At 47.1% G+C, this 18,108-nt stretch overlaps 8 protein-coding genes across 8 annotated transcripts; 3 read left to right on the top strand and 5 right to left on the bottom strand.

Annotated features, from left to right (window-relative positions):
* Positions 1–4,797: 4,797 nt before the first annotated feature.
* Positions 4,798–5,387, bottom strand: K441DRAFT_163304 (uncharacterized protein). Its single transcript, XM_067640269.1, has one exon. The coding sequence runs from the start codon at positions 5,169–5,171 to the stop codon at positions 4,872–4,874; it is 300 nt and encodes a 99-aa protein (XP_067509411.1). The 5' UTR covers positions 5,172–5,387; the 3' UTR covers positions 4,798–4,871.
* Positions 5,388–6,640: 1,253 nt separating this feature from the next.
* Positions 6,641–7,665, bottom strand: K441DRAFT_652191 (uncharacterized protein). Its single transcript, XM_067647329.1, has 3 exons — positions 7,559–7,665; positions 7,028–7,495; positions 6,641–6,975 (listed from the first exon to the last, which is right to left on the bottom strand). The coding sequence occupies exons 2-3, from the start codon at positions 7,492–7,494 to the stop codon at positions 6,771–6,773; spliced, it is 672 nt and encodes a 223-aa protein (XP_067509410.1). The 5' UTR covers position 7,495; positions 7,559–7,665; the 3' UTR covers positions 6,641–6,770.
* A 245-nt stretch (positions 7,666–7,910) lies between these two features.
* On the bottom strand, positions 7,911–8,720 carry K441DRAFT_652190 (uncharacterized protein). The gene is made up of 3 exons (XM_067647328.1): positions 8,633–8,720; positions 8,436–8,585; positions 7,911–8,376 (listed from the first exon to the last, which is right to left on the bottom strand). The coding sequence occupies exons 1-3, from the start codon at positions 8,642–8,644 to the stop codon at positions 8,047–8,049; spliced, it is 492 nt and encodes a 163-aa protein (XP_067509409.1). The 5' UTR covers positions 8,645–8,720; the 3' UTR covers positions 7,911–8,046.
* A 1,019-nt stretch (positions 8,721–9,739) lies between these two features.
* K441DRAFT_163247 (uncharacterized protein) lies at positions 9,740–10,385 on the top strand. The gene has a single exon (XM_067640267.1). It carries the CDS (start codon positions 9,822–9,824, stop codon positions 10,293–10,295), a length of 474 nt encoding a protein of 157 aa, XP_067509408.1. The 5' UTR covers positions 9,740–9,821; the 3' UTR covers positions 10,296–10,385.
* On the top strand, positions 10,386–11,576 carry K441DRAFT_163248 (uncharacterized protein). Its single transcript, XM_067640268.1, has one exon. The coding sequence runs from the start codon at positions 10,475–10,477 to the stop codon at positions 11,342–11,344; it is 870 nt and encodes a 289-aa protein (XP_067509407.1). The 5' UTR covers positions 10,386–10,474; the 3' UTR covers positions 11,345–11,576.
* A 551-nt stretch (positions 11,577–12,127) lies between these two features.
* On the bottom strand, positions 12,128–12,475 carry K441DRAFT_537182 (uncharacterized protein; the record flags this gene model as incomplete). Its single annotated transcript, XM_067642460.1, has 1 exon — positions 12,128–12,475. A coding segment is annotated over one exon (348 nt), but the record flags the coding sequence as incomplete, so codon positions are not given.
* Positions 12,476–14,672: 2,197 nt separating this feature from the next.
* On the top strand, positions 14,673–15,203 carry K441DRAFT_673409 (uncharacterized protein; the record flags this gene model as incomplete). Its single annotated transcript, XM_067650645.1, has 1 exon — positions 14,673–15,203. One exon carries the CDS (start codon positions 14,673–14,675, stop codon positions 15,201–15,203), a length of 531 nt encoding a protein of 176 aa, XP_067509405.1.
* Positions 15,204–16,419: 1,216 nt separating this feature from the next.
* On the bottom strand, positions 16,420–17,969 carry K441DRAFT_652185 (putative saga protein). The gene is made up of 2 exons (XM_067647327.1): positions 17,644–17,969; positions 16,420–17,543 (listed from the first exon to the last, which is right to left on the bottom strand). Exons 1-2 carry the CDS (start codon positions 17,881–17,883, stop codon positions 16,572–16,574), a joined length of 1,212 nt encoding a protein of 403 aa, XP_067509404.1. The 5' UTR covers positions 17,884–17,969; the 3' UTR covers positions 16,420–16,571.
* Between the last annotated feature and the right edge of the window lie 139 nt (positions 17,970–18,108).

The raw sequence follows: 18,108 nt of genomic DNA, 5'->3' as shown, positions 1-18,108 counted from the left end.
GACAGGTTATGAGCCCTCTTGCAGCTTCAATCAAAGCTCTATCAGCTGCCATTTTATTTTCTAATTGACTGGTCGACACGAAGCCACATACCCTCGAATTCAGAGCCGGCACGGTGCGACAGAAATTCAAAACAAACCAATACAAATACACGCCAAGCACGATACGGTTGAACCGGTTGATTGCATATCATGGCGGACACAGTACAGAAAAAGGAATACCACAGCTCTCTTGGGGCTGTTCCTGCATTGAAAGGGGAGAGTAATTACGAAGAATGGTATCGTCGAATCGTACGACGACTTGAGCTTTAAGACCTCCTACCACTGATACAAGGTACGGCTGTAGAGCCGCCAACGAATACGAACGAACGCCGAGAATGGCGACATAAACAGATAACGGGACTTGAGATAATTGAGGGCGCAGTGTCGGAATCAATTCGCGATCGACTTGCTGCATCAGGCAAGCCGCGCGACTCCATCAAGGATTTGCTTGATTCGATTCGATCACTATGCACCGCGCAAGGTCTCGTTCACGACTACCAAATATGGAATCAATGGCTCAATCGCAAAGACTACACCTCGCTCGAAGCCTACAGGGAAACTTTTGTCTCGGGTATGAGAAAATCGATTGCAGCGTCAATGCCGATATCAAGGAAGCAGGCGCACGCCCGATTGTTTCACGCAGTAGAGGAGGAGTTCCCTATATGGACGGCTAATCGACGAGAAGCAGCCAGGAGAGTCACAAGGGAGGACGACCTTATTACAATAGAGGAGCTGGTGAGTGACCTTATGGACGAGAGTCGTACTCGGCCAGCTACCTCCACCGCGATGTCCTCAGTCAGCAAGAACCCATCCAAAGACGATCAACCAAAATCCAATTCAGAAGAAAAGGAACTTGAGCGCTGCTCACATTGCAATGGCAAGCACCCTGGCGACAAGGAGAGGTGTTTCTACCTTCACCCGGAGCTTCGATACCCGGCGTGGAGGCCTTACAAAAAGCATATATTATGCATAGATCCACCCCAGGAAGAAGGGGCGGAGACTACATCAAATTATCAAGTCGGAACGACAGGCAGAGGCTCAGCAGAAGGCCTATTCATCAGCAGCATGGCCATAGTCGACGACTTGGGCGACAACAATCAGGACGACTGGTTCCTTGATTCCTGTTCCAATATTACGATAAGCAATGAACAAAGTCAGTTCATTGAGTACACGACTCTATTACCACCTTACGAAATAGGAACGTCAGGGGGGACTACCCACTATGCGATTGGCAAAGGAATGGTACATATACCCCTACTGATGGACGACGGCAACACCTGCATGGTAGCCACCGAGGCCTACTATGCACCCAAATCACCTTACAAGCTCCTATCGGAGTCGGCTTTTGAGAAGCGCAAGAAGCTCTACATTGGGCCTGACAAGGAAACAGGTGGCCGTACGATTCGACGGTACTCCGACGATTTGGTGGTGGGCAGAGCGACTTGCAAGAACGGCTTATATGTCGTTCGACAGGCTTCAAAGCCTCAATATATTGCGCACGCCTCGACGACGGCAAAGCGCCGGACCTCTCAAACTACACCTGCGAAGGAGACACGGCAATCAACTGCTAATTCACTCCTCGTAGGCAGGGAGAGCATGATACCGACGATCGCCAAGGGCGACGACGGTCATAACGATCAAGACGGCGTCGATTCTGATGACAGTGGCGTCTATCGAATTGAACAACAGCTTGAGGGGGGTGTGGAGACAGAGGCTGCTGAACTAAAGAAGGTCTCTTATACGGCAGTCGCATGCTCGTCCTACGCACATATACAGCCGACCCCTCCGGAGCCTCATCCAAGAGCTCCGTACAAGATCAAGATACCGCGAATGTCGAAGGAAGCCCTGCAGTCACCAGAGGCTCCTCNCTGGCGNCAGACACTNACTGTTGAGANGACTCAACANAAGAAGGTCAAGACGCATCGATTCGTCAAAAGACCAAAGGACCACTATGCGGATATCAAGCTCCGCAAGGATATTGAACGGGGTAGGATTAAACTACACCATATACCGAGCATGGATCAACCAGCAGACGGCTTGACGAAAGCTCACCAAAGGACGTCTATAAGGCGATTAAAGAAGGTGTCGGTGCCACCAAAGTCACCTGGGCCACCTAGGCCTGATTAGGAAATCATACTACGACCGGCGGAACCTCGGAATTGATGCCAATCGACTCGGTTCCAATTTTCAAAAGCTTAATAATACTACCTTTTAGCATGGCAGACGGGCGATCGAGCGTCGTCAATTTTTTCTCTTTGAGTCTTTCTTTCTTAATTGCATTTCTTACTACTTGTACTACCCCTACCTATTAACCACAACCTTACGGAGTATGGTATAGTCATCCCGGAGGAGTTTCCTATTCGCTAGAGCTCATAGAGCCTGGGGGTGTGTTGGTAGGGGGGGTACTTGGGCAGTCTCTTTGAGCTCAGCGACGTGTCACGTGACAGCGCGCGGGCCATCGTGTAGATATCTTCTCGGGGCCTTCGAGCCCCTAAGCTTCTTCCATATAGAGCATCATATGTATCATTCCATCAGCCTGCTCAGTGCCCTGACAGTTAATTTAGGCACGGTCTAAAATGGAGCCGATAGAACCATATAACGAGGAATGGTAACTAAGGTTACATAATGTAATCTATATAATCTATATAATCCGTGGGATCTATAATAGAGCAAGTAGAGTATACGTACATTACGTATATAGAGGATTTCTTAGGAGTACGGTTGTGTATTTAAAGGACTACAGTCCCTACCTAAATAGTTCTCTTCCTTATAGTGATTCTTAGAATATAATTAGAGTTAATCTATTGGGCAACTACTCCACCAGTTATTATTACGTTATTAACTTTACTTCGCATATCTATATACCTAGCCTATTAACGAACCTACCGTAGTTCCTGCTATAAGGTTCCGTTATAGTAGGGGTAAATATTTTAGTAGATTAAGTATAAGGTATATTACTAGGGTGTACGGTAGGGAGTAGGTAAGCCGAGCATATATTACAGAGGGAGTTAATAGAAGAGGACGATATAGTAATAAGGATAGGTAATAGCCTAGGTACAAGAGACGAACCAATAAGGGAGGAAGAGGCTGTAAGCCTAAGAAGCTTATAAGGGGTGGCCAAGGCCTAGCCAAAGGCTAGCCTTAGCAGCCCCTAAGAGCTTCTAGGATATAGCTAAGTAAGGGACTAAAAGATCCCTTATATTAAGCGTCTTGCTTATAGGTGATTTCTATTAACTACTACTAGTAGGCTAGACGGCCTTATATTACAAACTATCTAATAAGGTATCGGAACTCGCCTATATAGGAAGACTCGCGTACGAGGTAATTAATTAAGCTGCTGTTTTGGATTAGGTTATATAATAGGGTAGTAATAACGCTAGGAGTGCCGTATTTAGGAGTGCTCTTATAGAGCTATATAACGACACTATAGGCGAATTAACCTAGAGGCTTTTTTTAACTAGGTATAAGTAGAATTTTCTTACTAATAAGGTTACTAGCTTTAATAACGCAATTTAACTATATAGTACTAGAGCTGTAGTTAGTAAGTATAACTATAATAGGATAAAAGACCTCTAACGACCGATATTGCCTATATACGCCGTTAATATTAGTATAGGTACCTCTAAAGCTACTCTAGAATAGTGTAATACTATACTAAAGCTATATATATATTAAGGTACTAAGGTTATACTCCTATAGAATATCTAGGTAGATATAGGCTTAGTGAACGGTGCTATTAGTATAATTAAGGATATAGTATAGAAGGAAGGTGCGGATGTTAAAAAGGACCTCCTATAGGCGCTATTAGTTACAGTTAATTGGTATAACGGGCCTGCGCTATTTACCGGCAGCAATAGTAAGAAAGTAGTCCCTATCTTTTTTACCTTTTGTAAGTAGGAGGGCTCTAAGGGTACCTGCTTGCGCTATTAATTTCCTATTATTCTAGCGTTCGCTCTTACTATCTATAAAAGCCAGAGACTTACGCTTAATTGGGCGGTATTAGATATTAGTAGGAAAGAGCGTACTATAGGGCTTACTTATATAGGCGTCTTACTGTGAAGGCTCAGTCAAAAGAACAAGAATCTATTGGTAGCCAGTGAACGAGAGTTCCAAGACGAGGTCTGGAAGAAGGTCGAGGAAAGGACACGTCGGCCGAGCCCCTGACTAGGGTCTGTATCAGTGCCGTAACATCACCCCCCCCCTTCAGTAAAAGCCTGCCCTCAGGCTTTGTAGTTGTCCCCCCGTGCAAGAAAAAAAAAATATTAACAGTTTTTCCTTCCTAGGCCATAGATCTATTCCAAATAGTCGCTGCAGGTAGAGCAGCAGAGTCAGTCAGCTGCAGGCAGAGCAGTAGAAGTCGGTAGCAGTACGGTGCTAGCGTCGGGCCGTACGGCACTAGTCCTAACGTCGGGTTGATACGTATGGCAGTCCTGGCAGTTTCCGCGCCATATAGCCCGGCCCGGGCCAGTAATACGTATCGCTAGGAGCCTTCCGTTCTTTGTCGTTCCTCCTAGAATCTATTGTCTCCTAGCCTCTCTATCCCCCCTTTTGAAAAGGCTCGCCCGAGCCGTTAAATATCCCCCCCGCGGGGCCCCCCGGGGTCCCCCGGTCATATAAGAACGAAGGTCAGGAGAAAAAAATTTGGGGTAGATATTGTCTCGTCAGGTGGTCCGTAGGGTCATAGCAGCAGGCATATCGGCGCTGTCGTCTGGTCGTGATAGGCAGGTCGAATATTCGGAGCTCGTCTATCATTTAGTCGGTAGATCGCAGGCGTATCGGCACGATCGTTCGGTCGGGTTCGGTTCGTTCGGTGGGCAGTACGGTGCCAGCGTCTAGTTCTTGATTCGTGGCAGTACGGTGGCCAGCGTCTGGTTCTTGTCGATTCTTGGCAGTACGGTGCCAGCGTCTGTTCTTCCGTAGGCTATCGGCACGGTCGTTGTCGGGTCGGTCCTTCCGTAAGCGCATCGGCACGGTCGGGTAGTACGTAGATAAATCGCAAGATCGGACGTGATGTGCTGCACTACGCGCTCTATAGCAAGGGATAGGTCTAGGTCTAGTTCTTCGCGCACTCCTCTGAGTGGCCGGCTGACTCCTTTCCAGGCTCTTACTGGAACACTACGCGTCCGGATCATAATGTGCTTTCTCCCCTTACTATCTTAAGCTATAGGCGTATCTTTCCATATCTTTTTTGATCGTCTAGGAATAGCTCCGGTCGGTCGGTCGTTCGGTCTTCGGTTGGTCGGTCGGGTCGCAGGCGTATCGGCGCGATCGGTTGTCTGGTCCTTGGCAGTACGGTGCCAGCGTCTTGTCCTTAGCAGTACGATGCAAGCGTCCCGTTCTTGTTCTATTAGCAGTACGGTGCCAGCGTCAGGGTCGGTCGGTCGCAGGGCGTATCGGGCGCGGGTTCTTATCGGTCGGGTCTTCCAGGCTGCAACGAACGTATTGCCACTTGACTTGCCCTAGCAAGCCTAGGCGCGCTCGTCGCAGGTAGAATTGTTATTGGCTTGGAATAATGTGAAGGCTCAGTCAAAAGAACAAGAATCTATTGGTAGCCAGTGAACGAGAGTTCCAAGACGAGGTCTGGAAGAAGGTCGAGGAAAGGACACGTCTATATACATGGCGCCAAGGCTCGGCCGAGCCCCTGACTAGGGTCTGTATCAGTGCCGTAACACTTACGGGTAAAAAAGCTTTTAGGCCTTATATTTAAATAAGGCTTTAATAAGGAGCTGTTTGCCTCTATAGCTGGTACAAATAAGTAGGTATAATAGCGAGATTTTGAGCGGCGGTAGAGGCAGCTACTTAGAATTAACTTTCCCTAATTAGGAAATTGTATACTATTTCAGATTTAACTAGAGACCTCGCCATTTAATTTAGTTTACTAACTTTTAGATAGAGCGACACCTCCTTGCCATTTCGTCCTATTCCTTTAAAAACATTAGGATCCACGCCATTAGAGCTGTACGAGCTATTAGATATACATATAATGATATATAGGGAGCTTTAGTATGGAGAGGGAATTGAGATTGCTGCCGTCGTGGGTAGCTATTAATTTTCGCAATTCTTTTTAAAGGCCTATATAATTACCTAAACCACGGTTATATGACTTACGGATATTGCGGATATTGCGGATATAGGACACTAGTGCCTTAGGGGCCTTTAGAGACTTCTTAATTAAATAGCCTTAATAATCTTCTTCTCTTTGGCTTATAGTCTTAGTATATAGGCTACTAATATATTTAGTTCTATTGCCTACGCCTTTATAAAATCTATATATTATTAAGGCTTAAAATTGACTTAGTAAAGTAATCCTTGTAAGCTCGGACAGGGTTTTCGTCGGGCACCCCGACGATCCGCATGTTTGTGCCCGGGGACGCTCCGCGCAATTTGTCTTGCCGCTTCTATAAGGAATGGCGTTATGACCTTATCCTTGCTTTTCTGCATGTTGTACATCGTAATTCGGAGCTCGTCTATAATTCTTTGTCATTCTGCGTAAGGAATGCTGCGATGTCTTGGTCGTCTGGGGCGGCACGCCGCCTGTTAGGCGGTTTGCAGGGTCCGCGGCGGACCTGGCTGGCTTCGTAGGGTCTACTGAGCCGCTTGCGGAGGTAATAATATATATAAGTGCTAAAATAGGCAGAGAATATAGAGTAAGCCGTAGTTTGAACTAGGCAGGAAATTTTTGGGACATCAAGCAAAGTAGCAAAACCAAGCCAAAATAGAGTCTAAACTATTCAGCTAGTACCACTTTGGCTTTTATGCGGGCTATAGAAGCCCGCAATATCTAAATCAAGCATAGATATAAGAGCCTCACAATTTGGACATGGGTCCATCCAAGATTGCTCAATGAGTGCTGCGTCATATCCGGAAGAGTCATCTTTTTCTCTCAGTCGTATAGCAATACCCCATCCTTGCTGTCTATGCTTATTTCGCTTTCGACTTAAACATTCAGCATTAGCTTTGCTTCGGTCAGATGGAGTAGGTCACTCACAAAAAGAGCAATGATAAAGGATAAGTCTCTGCACAATGCCCAAATTTCTGATCCTCGCTACCAATCAAACTGATGTCAACACCTGGAAGACAAAGGCCTTCAACCTCTTCTAGAAACGCGTATCTCTTCGGTTGAAGCTGGCCGCGAAGGCTAGCACCTCCAATTGTTGCACCAAGTGCCAGGTTCAAATTGTGTACCCGACGCGAAAAGCGAGCGCTGAGATATGTGATCTGTACCGTCCTCGGTGTCTTTTTCTTACTTGGTGATAGTCTAAAAACCCAGCGAGCGTATAGCGAGAGGAGAGGAAGATAGAAATTGGTCCTCGTTGCTTGTCTCGGAGCTCTTCCAGCAATTGAGAGCACCCAACCAAGCAGGTCTGCAACCGCGTAAAACGGTACCCTGACATCATTAAACCAGAAATCATATCGTTCGAGGGGGTCTGCCCCAAGAGTAGCTCGGCCTTGCATTCTATATACAGACGTGGTTAGCATAGCATACTACGGTTAACGATTCCGATTAAGTAACTCATACAGCTCTTGTAATCAGGCGAACTGCGAAATATAGACCCTTCCAATATCTTTTCTTGATTCTATAATGGTAGGGATTTGCAGCTACATCTAAAAGGAAGTCTTGAATCTAGCACCTATTAAGCGTCATATTTCTTAATCTATGGGCAGCCTACTAACCTGTGCCCGATCCCAATCGATAGCGTGGAGGAATGGAAAGCCCTCCCAAAATGGTGCAAGGATTTCCATTGTTTTAGAGATTCTAGATTGATATTAATTGGGGTTAAGCCATGGATAATTTGCAGGCGGCCTATTCCGGCTTCACAGATTCTCCGAGTACCGCATACGGAACACTTACCATTCTAAAACCTACTAAGCCATTAAATACCTAAAATTAAAGGACGATAACGCGATGAATAAATTAAAGGATTTTTTATATAAACACTAGGATATGATAAAATTAAAAAGGGCTCTGAATTCGGAGCTTTAATGGTTTGAATTGCCGCCTCTACATTAATCATCCGTATCATCTAGCTCCACTATCTGTGTCTTCCTAATATTTTGTATCTTTTTTTGCCTAATTATGGATAAGATACTATCCAAGTCCTTTGGCTCATCCGACCGATAGAGTGAAACTATTATTAGGTTGGCGAAGTAATACCGCCCTTTATACTCAACAAGAAATTTGCCAGTATTATCTGTTAATAATGGCTTGACTAGCCTTGGTTCGAAGCCAAAATATTCAAAGCCAAAACAGTCGACTAGACCATCCAACTGATGTTCATCATTGCTCCAACCTTGCGGGACCAGGTATTTAGGGATACCGTGCTCATACTTTTCCGACTAGCCACTATGTCAACTATACATTCTAACAATAGAAATCTAATAATAGCAAACCATACCTGTGGTTCTGGCGCTTGAGATTCCAAATTGTTTGCAGCAAGAGGAACCAGAGGGTTACCACGAGAAGTTGGAGTAATAGAGACGGCTGACTTAGTGAAAGTGCGAGGAAGAGGCTGCTGAAGGGTAATCGACGAAGTTTGTAGCCGATTCTTTGAATTGTAAGTCAGTTGAAGTAGATCGACTTAGACTTTGTTACCAGAGAAGACATGATTTATATCAGGGTGGGAATTATCGAAAGAGGAAGCCGGAACTCCCGAAGTGGAGGCCGCGTCACCGATAGGTTGTTGCTTAGGGTGTAAAATTGCCGAGGAGGCAGAGAAGCTGAGGCGGGATAGTTGACATATGAAGGGAAAGCATGGAATGTGAGGATGGTGATGAAAGGAAGGAACTTTCGGGTTAACGGAGGGGAAAGTAGGTGATTCAGCAGGCTATACCTAAAAAGGGAAAGCGCAGAAATGGAAAAGCGGACCCTCTGTTAACACCTTAACGCAAGTTGGCGGTAAATTTGCAGAACATCGATAATATCAAGAATGCCCCCGACACGATTAAGAATATTAAAGTCGACCTTTGGACAATAGAGCCCGTTCTTCGTCATCTGAATACGGCATTGCAAGGCGGCGAATTGAAAATCCTCCTTAATACCGAGACTAAGTCTGCTGTGTATAATTGCGATAGAGCATGAAAGGCGTTCCAAGCATCACTAGATCACTGGATGAGGCACTCTACGGGAGACAAGACCTTCTGGATGGATAGATGGAGGGTGGGCCTGTTTGGGTAGGAAAAGATTAAGACCCTCAAGGGACAGCTTAACGACTGTAAGAATACGCTCAGTGCAGCGTTGTCAACCGCCAGTGTGTGCGCGTGTCCTCCTATAGAAAGAAAATACGCCCTAATTATGCCAGTGCAGCCGGCTAACAGGTAGTGATAGTCTTACGGTGACCCGCCAAGAGTTTCTTCTGAAAGATATGAAGGGATATGATGTTGCAGCAGAATGAAGTCAGCCTTCAGCGATAGATTGACCAAGCGGTCGGTGAGGGAATGGGTATAGTGGGCGCTCTGCAGCGGCTCTCGGATGGTGGCAGCATTCAGCAAAGTGAAGAATCGGAACGGAGCAGACAGGAGTTGTTCTATGAGATGCAGCGGCAGAAGACCTCAAACGATACCCTTCGGAAGATGTGTGAGGAGGCACTTTCGAGAACTGTCTACGAGCGCACGGGGTAGAAGATTAAGGGGGTCAAAGCAACTAACAACAGCGCGCCCTTGCCAGAGCTATCAGACTGAAAAACTTGAAGTGCTTTGGCTGCAGTCCTAAACATATTTCCTGCAATTTGGAAGGTTACTCCTTGAGCTACTAAACCATGCCTGCATTCCTGTGAAGAACCACTATGGCAGCCGCAGCTACAGCTCCCGGGGCCGCACCCGCCACCAAGAAAGTCGTTAGAAAGGTGATCGTCAAAAAGGCTGCAGATGGCTCCCTGATCAGAGCCCCAGTTGCCTCCTCTGCTGCAGCTAAGGTTCCAGTTCCAGCGCAGACACAAGTTATCGAGGAGGGTGGGAAGAAAGTCGTCGTGAAGAAAGCCATCAAGGTCGCTACCCCTATTCCCAAGACTTCGACTGCAGCGGCGTCAGCAGGCAAGACCGCGCAAGTTCCAAAAGCTGCTGCCGGTGAGGAGAAAAAGCCAGCTACGGGCGTGCCAGCAGAGGCTGCGCCGAAAGGCCAGTCTGCACTCAAGCCTGTACCCTCTAAAGAGCCTCCTGCACCCCGGTACCGACTAAGAAGCCTTCGCCTGCAGATACTAGAGAAATCGGTGCTGCCGTTACACCAACTTCCAAGCAGCCTGCCGTGGTGGCTAGTGTGAAAGTAGATCCATCAAAGAAACCTGCCTCCGATACCACTGCGCCAAAAGCAACCTCCCTCTCCATCGAGCCTGCTCCTACTCCCGCTAAAGTAAACAGGTCTAGATTCTCAGCCGCTGGCTTTCTTAACAACATTGAAAACGCCTAGAAAGTCGTTAAAGGCACCAAGGACCTCCTGAATATGTTCATTAGCGATAATAAGAATGATAAGAAGGACAGTAAGAGGGACGATAAGAAGGGCGATAAGAAAAGTTCTGAACCTGCGCCTGCGCCTGCGAAGGCTGGTGACGCTTTAAAGAAGAATGCGGAAAAGGATGCCATCAAACCAGCGAAGGAAGCGCCAGCTCCAGTTGCTAAGACTGCCTCTGCCGTAATGTCGCCAGCTCAACCGGCACCAGCTCCTGCTCCTGTCCTAGCAGTGTCCGCGTCTGTGCCTGCCACGGTCACGCGTGGGTTTGTTGAGTCGGACACGTATGGTCCCCCAATGCCGGTGGAACATACCTATGGCGGCATGGTCTATAATGAGCAGGCGTCGGTTATACTAGCTGGACAACGGGGCATAGGAGCTGGAGGAGCTGCTGCGGGTGCGGTGGGCAGTACTGCAGCTGGAGTTATGGCATATAGAATCCCTGAAGATTGGGTAACAGCAGCTACTGAGGAAGGGATAGACGAGCAGTTCGAGGTAGTAGAAGAGGAAGTTGAGGTTGAGGACGGAAATGTGATAAAATACGAGACTGAGATCGTTTATGAAGATGAGGATGGAGATAGCATTGTGGCAGCGGAGTACGAAGATGGCATTGCGGTAGTAGAGGGAGAAAAAGAGACAGAGTACGTGTACCAAACCGTTGACGAGGATGGTAATATCATGGAGACGGAAGAAGAGGAGATTGTGGAGTATGTAAACGAAGAGGAAGTGAACGAGGCAAGAGATGACCAAGCAGATGGTGAAGAGACTGAGGTAGTGTATGAGGAGGTTGCCGTAAGTGGGGATGGTGATGGTAGTGCAGAAGTAGGGCACGATGAAAAAGAAGAGCATGAAGATGATAATTAGGACGGAGAGGATGAGCAAGGAGATGATGAAAATGAGGGGGAAGTTCAATCGCAGGCAGACAAAGATGATGGAGATGGATATGATAATGACTACTATAATGATGATGACTCTGATTGAATAGAGGTTTTGGAATGCATCCGACGGGTGGATATATCGTAACCGTCTTATATTTGTCTGCTGGAATTGATGTTAGTGAAACAGCAGAAACGTTTTTCACTTAGATAAATAAAGCAATATTTTATGCTCTTTCATTTATTAAAGGAGCGTATTTACTGGTGGTACAATAGGCATGTAGCTCCTCCATCCACTCCAAGCCCTAACGGCAAAGCTTATCCAAACTGCACTATTACTTACTTGTCCCAGCCTACATGCAACTCCAGCACACAATCCCTAATAACTAGATTACAGGAGTGCCGAACGGCAATTTGCGCCCATAACTGGGCAATTAATATACCACCAAATTGAAGTGTATGATACGATCTGACCAACACCATTATTGTACCAGAATAACTATTGGTATGATTATCAGATCCGCTAGCTTGCAATTCACTATTGTAGTGCTGTAAAGTTGACCTATCGTCCAGTTCGCATTCTGCTAATAATCAGTCTTATAATTTATCGTAGCGTTTCCGCTACCAATTCCAAGGAGGTTGAGCCTGTCACTAAAAATGTCAACGTTCTGTAGTAATCCTGATTCCAGAGCGCCTTAGGCGGAAAACAAAAATGGGAAACCTACGCGGAGAGGTGCTTATCACGCTCATCGTGCCCCCGACTCGGCTTACTCTATGTCTGGTTGACTGTAAAAGTGCCAGCCGGGTTCGAAAACGTAAAATTGGCGCTTGCGCCCTTGGCCATACCTTCACCCGTGCGCGCATTACATATGTAGACGATATTGCCGTAGAAGAAGTTGTACAGCCATTGGCTCGAGCCACTGCAGTGCGTTGTGTATGGTACCGCTGAGTTTGTTAGATTGAACTCAATGTGGCCATCTGCGACGGCAAGATGCGTAGGCGTTGAGTAGATGATTTGGGAGGAGTATGTTATGTCTTTGAGGGTGAAGACTGGTTTCCCCTCGAAGGGGTAAGAGGTTGAGGATGTGGTAAAGAGAAAGATGGGGAGTAGAAGGGCGAGTAGCTTTATATTGTGAGCTGCGGATTGAAGTTGTGATTTCAAGCTAATAGTGTTGGAAGTGATATATTTGAGGTAAGGTTTCTGAGCTTTTATATTGGAGAAGCTAGTGATGATTCTTTTAGACTTGAAATTAAATGATCTGCCCTTGGGTTTTATCCTGGATTTGTCTTACTGCCTCTTATTATATCAGCGATTGCCACCTGCAATAGGGTACAATATTTCAACTTTGGGGTGACGACTTCCTTTTTTGGAAAATGTCGCAGCAAACGCATAAAGGAGACTGTTTGGCATGGCACCGGCATTCCCGTTGGACTGTGCTTGAACCCTGTCATGTACTAGACCGGCCCCATCACTGAAAGATTATTTGGATAATAATACGAGGAGCAGACCTTTTTAATAACACCTTCCGCCGCTCTTTGGTTCCAAAGCGGCGACGCCAGATTACTCCCTCTGTGTGGCAGAAGAAACTTTTCGTATTGGGCGCTTTGGGCGGTAACTAAAGTCCATGAATTCAAACACAAAGGGATAGCTATCCCTTCGTGCGGCAGAAGTCACTTTTCGTATTGGGCGCTTTTGGCGCTTTTGCTTGGGTTAGCATGCTGTAGGCACCCTAGCTAGCGCCAATCCCCACCAAAACACGTCGATATTGCGATGCCGACAAAATATTGTAGAAGGCCACCACTAAAAACACCAATATGTATTTGAGGAAGTTGAGCAAGAAGTCGTGATATATAGCGCCATATCTGTAGATTTCTGCCCTTCTTCCGTCAACCAGCTGCTAATTATATAGGAAAATCCTCTATTAAAGTCCGCTAAATTACTGCCAGGCGGTATAAGGACAACATTTTGCTGATAATTTAAGGATTAAATAGACGGCGATAATATTAAAGCTTTTTAATTAACTACACCAAATATTATACAGGCTTCCTGGCNACTTCGCTGCTGNTCACCAAGCGTCAATAAGGCGCCGGCACCCCTGCCGCCGAGTAACCGCACTNACCAGAGGCTTCAACACCAAGCTATATACGGTATGGAGCCTCTAGATAGGCTTATGGGCGTGCATATACGAAAAGTGCAAGAAACGGTTGCCACACAAAGGGATAGCAGTTCGCTATCCCTTAACCCGCCGAAAGTCGTCCACGCGTTATCGATAAGGATTCAGCCAATCAGATTAATGCATGAAAATCGTCATGATCAGAAATACAAGGGCGGGCCCGTAGCTTTTCACCTGCATCATTCGACGGGTGCAGCTCTGCGTACTTATTTGTCTACTCTACCAGCTTATCTACAATCTTACTAGTAAAGAATCGACTGAATATAGCGAACGGATCGTTTCGATTAAGCGTAGGAGGTAGATTTGATGTGCCATGGTCGTCGAATCGTTAATATGCAAAGGCTAGAAATCGAGCAGCTCCCATGGCTCGGGGGGTAGTTTTTTAGCAACCCGGTTTGGTGGAACGTTGTATTGAGCTGGTTGAACAAGATCTATATTATTGGAAGTACGATTGGAAGCCATAATTGATGGTAATTAATTAATCAAATCTATATAGGCTATACGCGTAGTTTTGATTCTGGTGTTCCGCACGGGCCACCTGATTTGTGGACATCTGCGGGTTAAGGGATAATTACTTTGTACAGCTGCACCCCGGCAATCAAGCGAGATTGAATTCGTGCAGATTTGCAGATGATAAGAAAACTGGGAACCCTAGATTTGAGCGCTCTCCGCCCAGGAAACACTCTAACAGCGTTGCTATAATAAGCTAATCAACAGCAATTATACATTTACAGTAAGCCTCTTAAGCTGGAATTCCACATCTCTTCGCTTTCATTTTCTTATATTGAAAGACAAACTATTTATGGCCACTAGCAACTACTTCCCCGTACTATGATAATATACGAAATTTATGTTCTTAAAATTCCTATTCGTTCTTGAGTAGCTCGATACCACCAGGGAAACATCGCGCCTAAACGTTAAAACAAACGTCTTCAAATGCATGCAATGCCGCTATGATCCAAACAATAAATTACAAGTGAGATATCGCATGATCCCAAAACGTGTTGAAGGTAGTTATTTCATCTCCTTAGCTTCTATTCGAGTTCCGCTGTTCTAACAACCTCCGAATGGTCTTTCTGGTGGTATGCGTAGAGTTGTGTGGGCGGGGCCATATATGTCTGAGCATTCTGTGGCTTGTTAGCCATGTTGACCTTCCAGGAGTTTTCCTCCAGTTCAACCATTCCAGATCTCCCCTGGGATTTTCGGGAGCGGAAATACCAGGTCGCAGCAATGATTCCGGCTACAAGTGGCAGGCCCACTCCAAGTCCAATCCCTATCCCGACTCCTATATTACTCGACGATCCTGCTGAGGTAGGCTGGGACGACGACGTCCCCGTGGATGATGTGCTAGTGCCAATTGCCGTGCCTGTGGTCGCCCCGCCTACCCCGGCCGTGATTGTTGTCCCAGTTGCTGTGCTCGCGCTGCTAGGTACATTTGTAAAGACAAAGGCCGAGGTTGTGCTGGAGCTCGGCTTGGCTGACGAGGTTGGATTTGAGCTCGAACTCGGGCTTGAGCTTGAGCTTGAGCTTGAGCTTGCCGAGGACGTTGGTGAAAGCTTGATATTTTGGTTATCGTCGCAGCAATTTTGGGTGTTTGAAGTGCAGCACCAGGTTCCATTGGGACACTGGGTTAAGGTGCCACTGGCATTATCAGTTGCTAGTGCATCGAATTAGCCGAGGCTCTAGCAACATTTGACAGGGCCTTTTTTTAGCGTACACATGCAAACGGATACACAGTTTGGCGATGCCCATGTCGAGTCGGTGCATGCGTCCCTTGTATAGCTAGTTTTGTGATAGAGACATAGACCTTCAGGCGTGCATATGTCGTTATTGGCAGTGTCACAACACATGCTCGTCGTACCGTAGTTGCAAGGCGCATAGTCGGTGGAAGTAGCACTACCATCTGGCCAATAGCACGTAGCGCTTACATTCTGAAGTAAGAAAAACTGAAGGCCAAAGGAAAGAAGAACTGCGAGGAGCGCCATTTTTTCTTGCGTCGTGGTGGAAGTTCAGAGGCCCCATTAATGGAAGATAAATACATTTGAAATTTGAATAGGGGGATTGCAGCTGAATTCCAAAAAAAAGATCTGCAATAACCGACTGATTATGGTGCGACGTCAATCCTTCGAACCGAATCCAATCTAACAAGAATCCCTACTAGTTGAGAAGACGGACCCCAAATGTTGCTTCGGGACAAGGTCCCGCGTTAGCTAGTCTCGTGGACTTCCTGAAGCGTGATAGTGCCGGATGAATCAAGCTTCTCCGGGCCGAACTATCTTTTGCTCTTACACTAATTAATACACTACCACCACGAAGATATAAACCGGTAGCGTGCTTAGAGTTGATTTCGAGATAGTGATGGGATTTTATTACAGGCCGAATAATGACCGAAGAGGAATTGTTTTATGTGAGGCCTTTCAAGATTCACCATGGCATAGTCATAGCGAAATAATTTTGTGCTTGTCATCCTTGCCGTAGATCAAACACTTAATAGTGGATAGGCTTAGTTTCCTGGTGTTTGCCGGAAATACTTCTGCGTGAAGGGCTTAGCTAAGCGCAATGCTCAGGTCACTTTATCCCTTCCCTTTCAAAAAGATATTTTAGCAGGCATTTTCAACATCTTGAAGCCGACACTTCGCTAATTTTATTAGGCGCTGCCATAATTTCTCTTCTAAAGGCAATATGGTGGATACCTGGAACCAATATTTGTAATTCTCTTCTGTGTGGATTGAAAAAGCAAACAGTACACTGCTCTTTGATTTTGGGTTGTCGAAGAAATTCAACGATATAACCTACTGTATTGACACCACCACAGCATATTATGCTGGGGTCTGATCGGTCTCCTTTATGTTGGTACTGTAAGAACGATGAGAGTTGCTGATTAAAAAACACCACCTATGGTATGCACTTCGGGAGGTTTCAGCTGAAGATAAAATTCTACCAGGACCTTGGGCATCTGCCAAATCCCAAACGCCCAAACTCCTCCAAATGCCCTCGCCACTATCACAAACCCTACAATCACAAACTTTACAAATACACATCCTACCTACTAGCCTTCTCATCATCGATCTGCCTCCTCAGATCTGTCAACACCTCCTCTCGCCTTCTCAAATGCGATTGTAGGCCCTCTACCTGCTCCCTCACTGTATCAATCTCCTCCCTAACCCCACCAAGCCCCTTCACCTCACCTCCTTCCCCACTCTCCAAATCCCTTAACGTCTTCCTCTTATAATCCAACAGCATCTCCAGCTCTCTTTTAACAAGCGCTGGCTTACTATCCAACCTCCTCCCACCTTTCCTCTTCTCCGCATCTGCCTCCACCCTCTCGATCCGCTCCTCCAGCTCCTTCAACTGCTTCTTCAATCTCACCTCCTCCCAATCCTCGGTCGTCCGCGCGCCACTAAAATCCGTCCCCTTTGGCCGGTACGACCCAGCCCGATCTCCCACTCCAAGCCGTGTCAAATACGCATCGCCAAACTTCGCCTTCCGGCCCGTCGACGTGTTCTCCTCCCCGCGATCCGCCCACCGCTGCGCCGGCGACCGCACTCTCTCGACATCGTAGTCGATATTACTGCGCTCGAACGACGAGCGCAGACTGGGCGGGACGGACCTCGGGACGCGGAAGCCCTCGCTGCGGCCATTCAGGACGTGCAAGAACGCCAAGCACGCGTCCTTCCCGACGCTCTCCCTCGCTTTCGGGTTCACCAGGTTCCACGCGCTGCGGATGTCCGTGTCGGGAACGTCGTCGAGGCTGGCGAAGAGGCCCTCGAGCGCCTGGAAGGACACGGCGCCGTGCGCATCGCGGTTCGCCGTGTATATCTCCTCGTACTTGGCTTTGTCCGCCGGCGATATGTACCAGTCGAAGCCGTCGCGCAGGCCGGGCGTGTCGTCGTCATCTTCGATCCTCTCGAATGCGGGCTGGCTGCCGGAGAGCGCGCGGGACGCTTGCACGAGGTGGGCTTTGGACTCTGGGACCAGCCAGTCGGGCAGCGTGGCGGGCACATCTGTCGCTTCCTATTATACATAGTTAACTACCTGCTTGCTGAGACTACACCCCCACTCCACTCAGATCGCTGCGTTTTGTAAAGGCAGTAGGAAGAGAGGGGAACCCCACCCCATTAACTAGGTCGAAAATCAACCGCATGGCTACGCAGAACTCCTCGAAATCCAGCTTTCCGTCGTTATCTACATCTGCAAGATCCCATACCCGCTCTAGTTGGTCATCGCGTAGCTGACTGTTCTTCAGGACTGTTGCTGCTTGCGCTCCGTCTAGGTGTTTGCCACCGTTGGCTAATGAGCTGAAGATCTCCCAATACCGCTCTACTTCCCATTGCTCGATACGTTTAGTGGACATTATGAGTATAGAGAGTGAGAGGGAAGGTGGGGATAAATTGGGAAAGTATTGACTGAGGGATTGTGGGCTGGTCGTGCAGGTTACGGTGATGATGTTCGGAGATGCTGGATGCTTGCGAGGCTATGTCGGACGCACTTCGGCAAATGGGAGTAGGGCTCAAGGTCAGAGATCCGCGAAAAGTGCAAATGCATCGCTGCTTAAAAGCACCTCTAGCAAATACATCTC

The sequence above is a fragment of the Cenococcum geophilum genome (genome assembly GCF_001692895.1).
Source record: "Cenococcum geophilum 1.58 unplaced genomic scaffold K441scaffold_3, whole genome shotgun sequence".
Classification (NCBI taxonomy): Eukaryota; Fungi; Ascomycota; class Dothideomycetes; order Gloniales; family Gloniaceae; genus Cenococcum; species Cenococcum geophilum.
Note: the sequence above shows the minus strand (reverse complement) of the source record. Positions and strands in the feature narration are given on the sequence as shown.

What these genes read in the sequence shown, in the direction of transcription:
- K441DRAFT_163304 (XM_067640269.1), bottom strand. Translation starts at nt 5,171, where the DNA reads ATGATCCGGACGCGTAGTGTTCCAGTAAGAGCCTGGAAAGGAGTCAGC.
- K441DRAFT_163248 (XM_067640268.1), top strand. Translation starts at nt 10,475, where the DNA reads ATGTTCATTAGCGATAATAAGAATGATAAGAAGGACAGTAAGAGGGAC.
- K441DRAFT_652191 (XM_067647329.1), bottom strand. Translation starts at nt 7,494, where the DNA reads ATGCAAGGCCGAGCTACTCTTGGGGCAGACCCCCTCGAACGATATGAT. An exon ending in CCTTTATCATTGCTCTTTTT is followed by an intron (nt 6,976 to 7,027) that starts GTGAGTGACCTA and finishes TGAATGTTTAAG; the next exon opens with TCGAAAGCGAAATAAGCATA.
- K441DRAFT_163247 (XM_067640267.1), top strand. Translation starts at nt 9,822, where the DNA reads ATGGCAGCCGCAGCTACAGCTCCCGGGGCCGCACCCGCCACCAAGAAA.
- K441DRAFT_652190 (XM_067647328.1), bottom strand. An exon ending in CTCAAGCGCCAGAACCACAG is followed by an intron (nt 8,377 to 8,435) that starts GTATGGTTTGCT and finishes CATAGTGGCTAG; the next exon opens with TCGGAAAAGTATGAGCACGG.
- K441DRAFT_652185 (XM_067647327.1), bottom strand. Translation starts at nt 17,883, where the DNA reads ATGTCCACTAAACGTATCGAGCAATGGGAAGTAGAGCGGTATTGGGAG. An exon ending in TTTTCGACCTAGTTAATGGG is followed by an intron (nt 17,544 to 17,643) that starts GTGGGGTTCCCC and finishes TATGTATAATAG; the next exon opens with GAAGCGACAGATGTGCCCGC.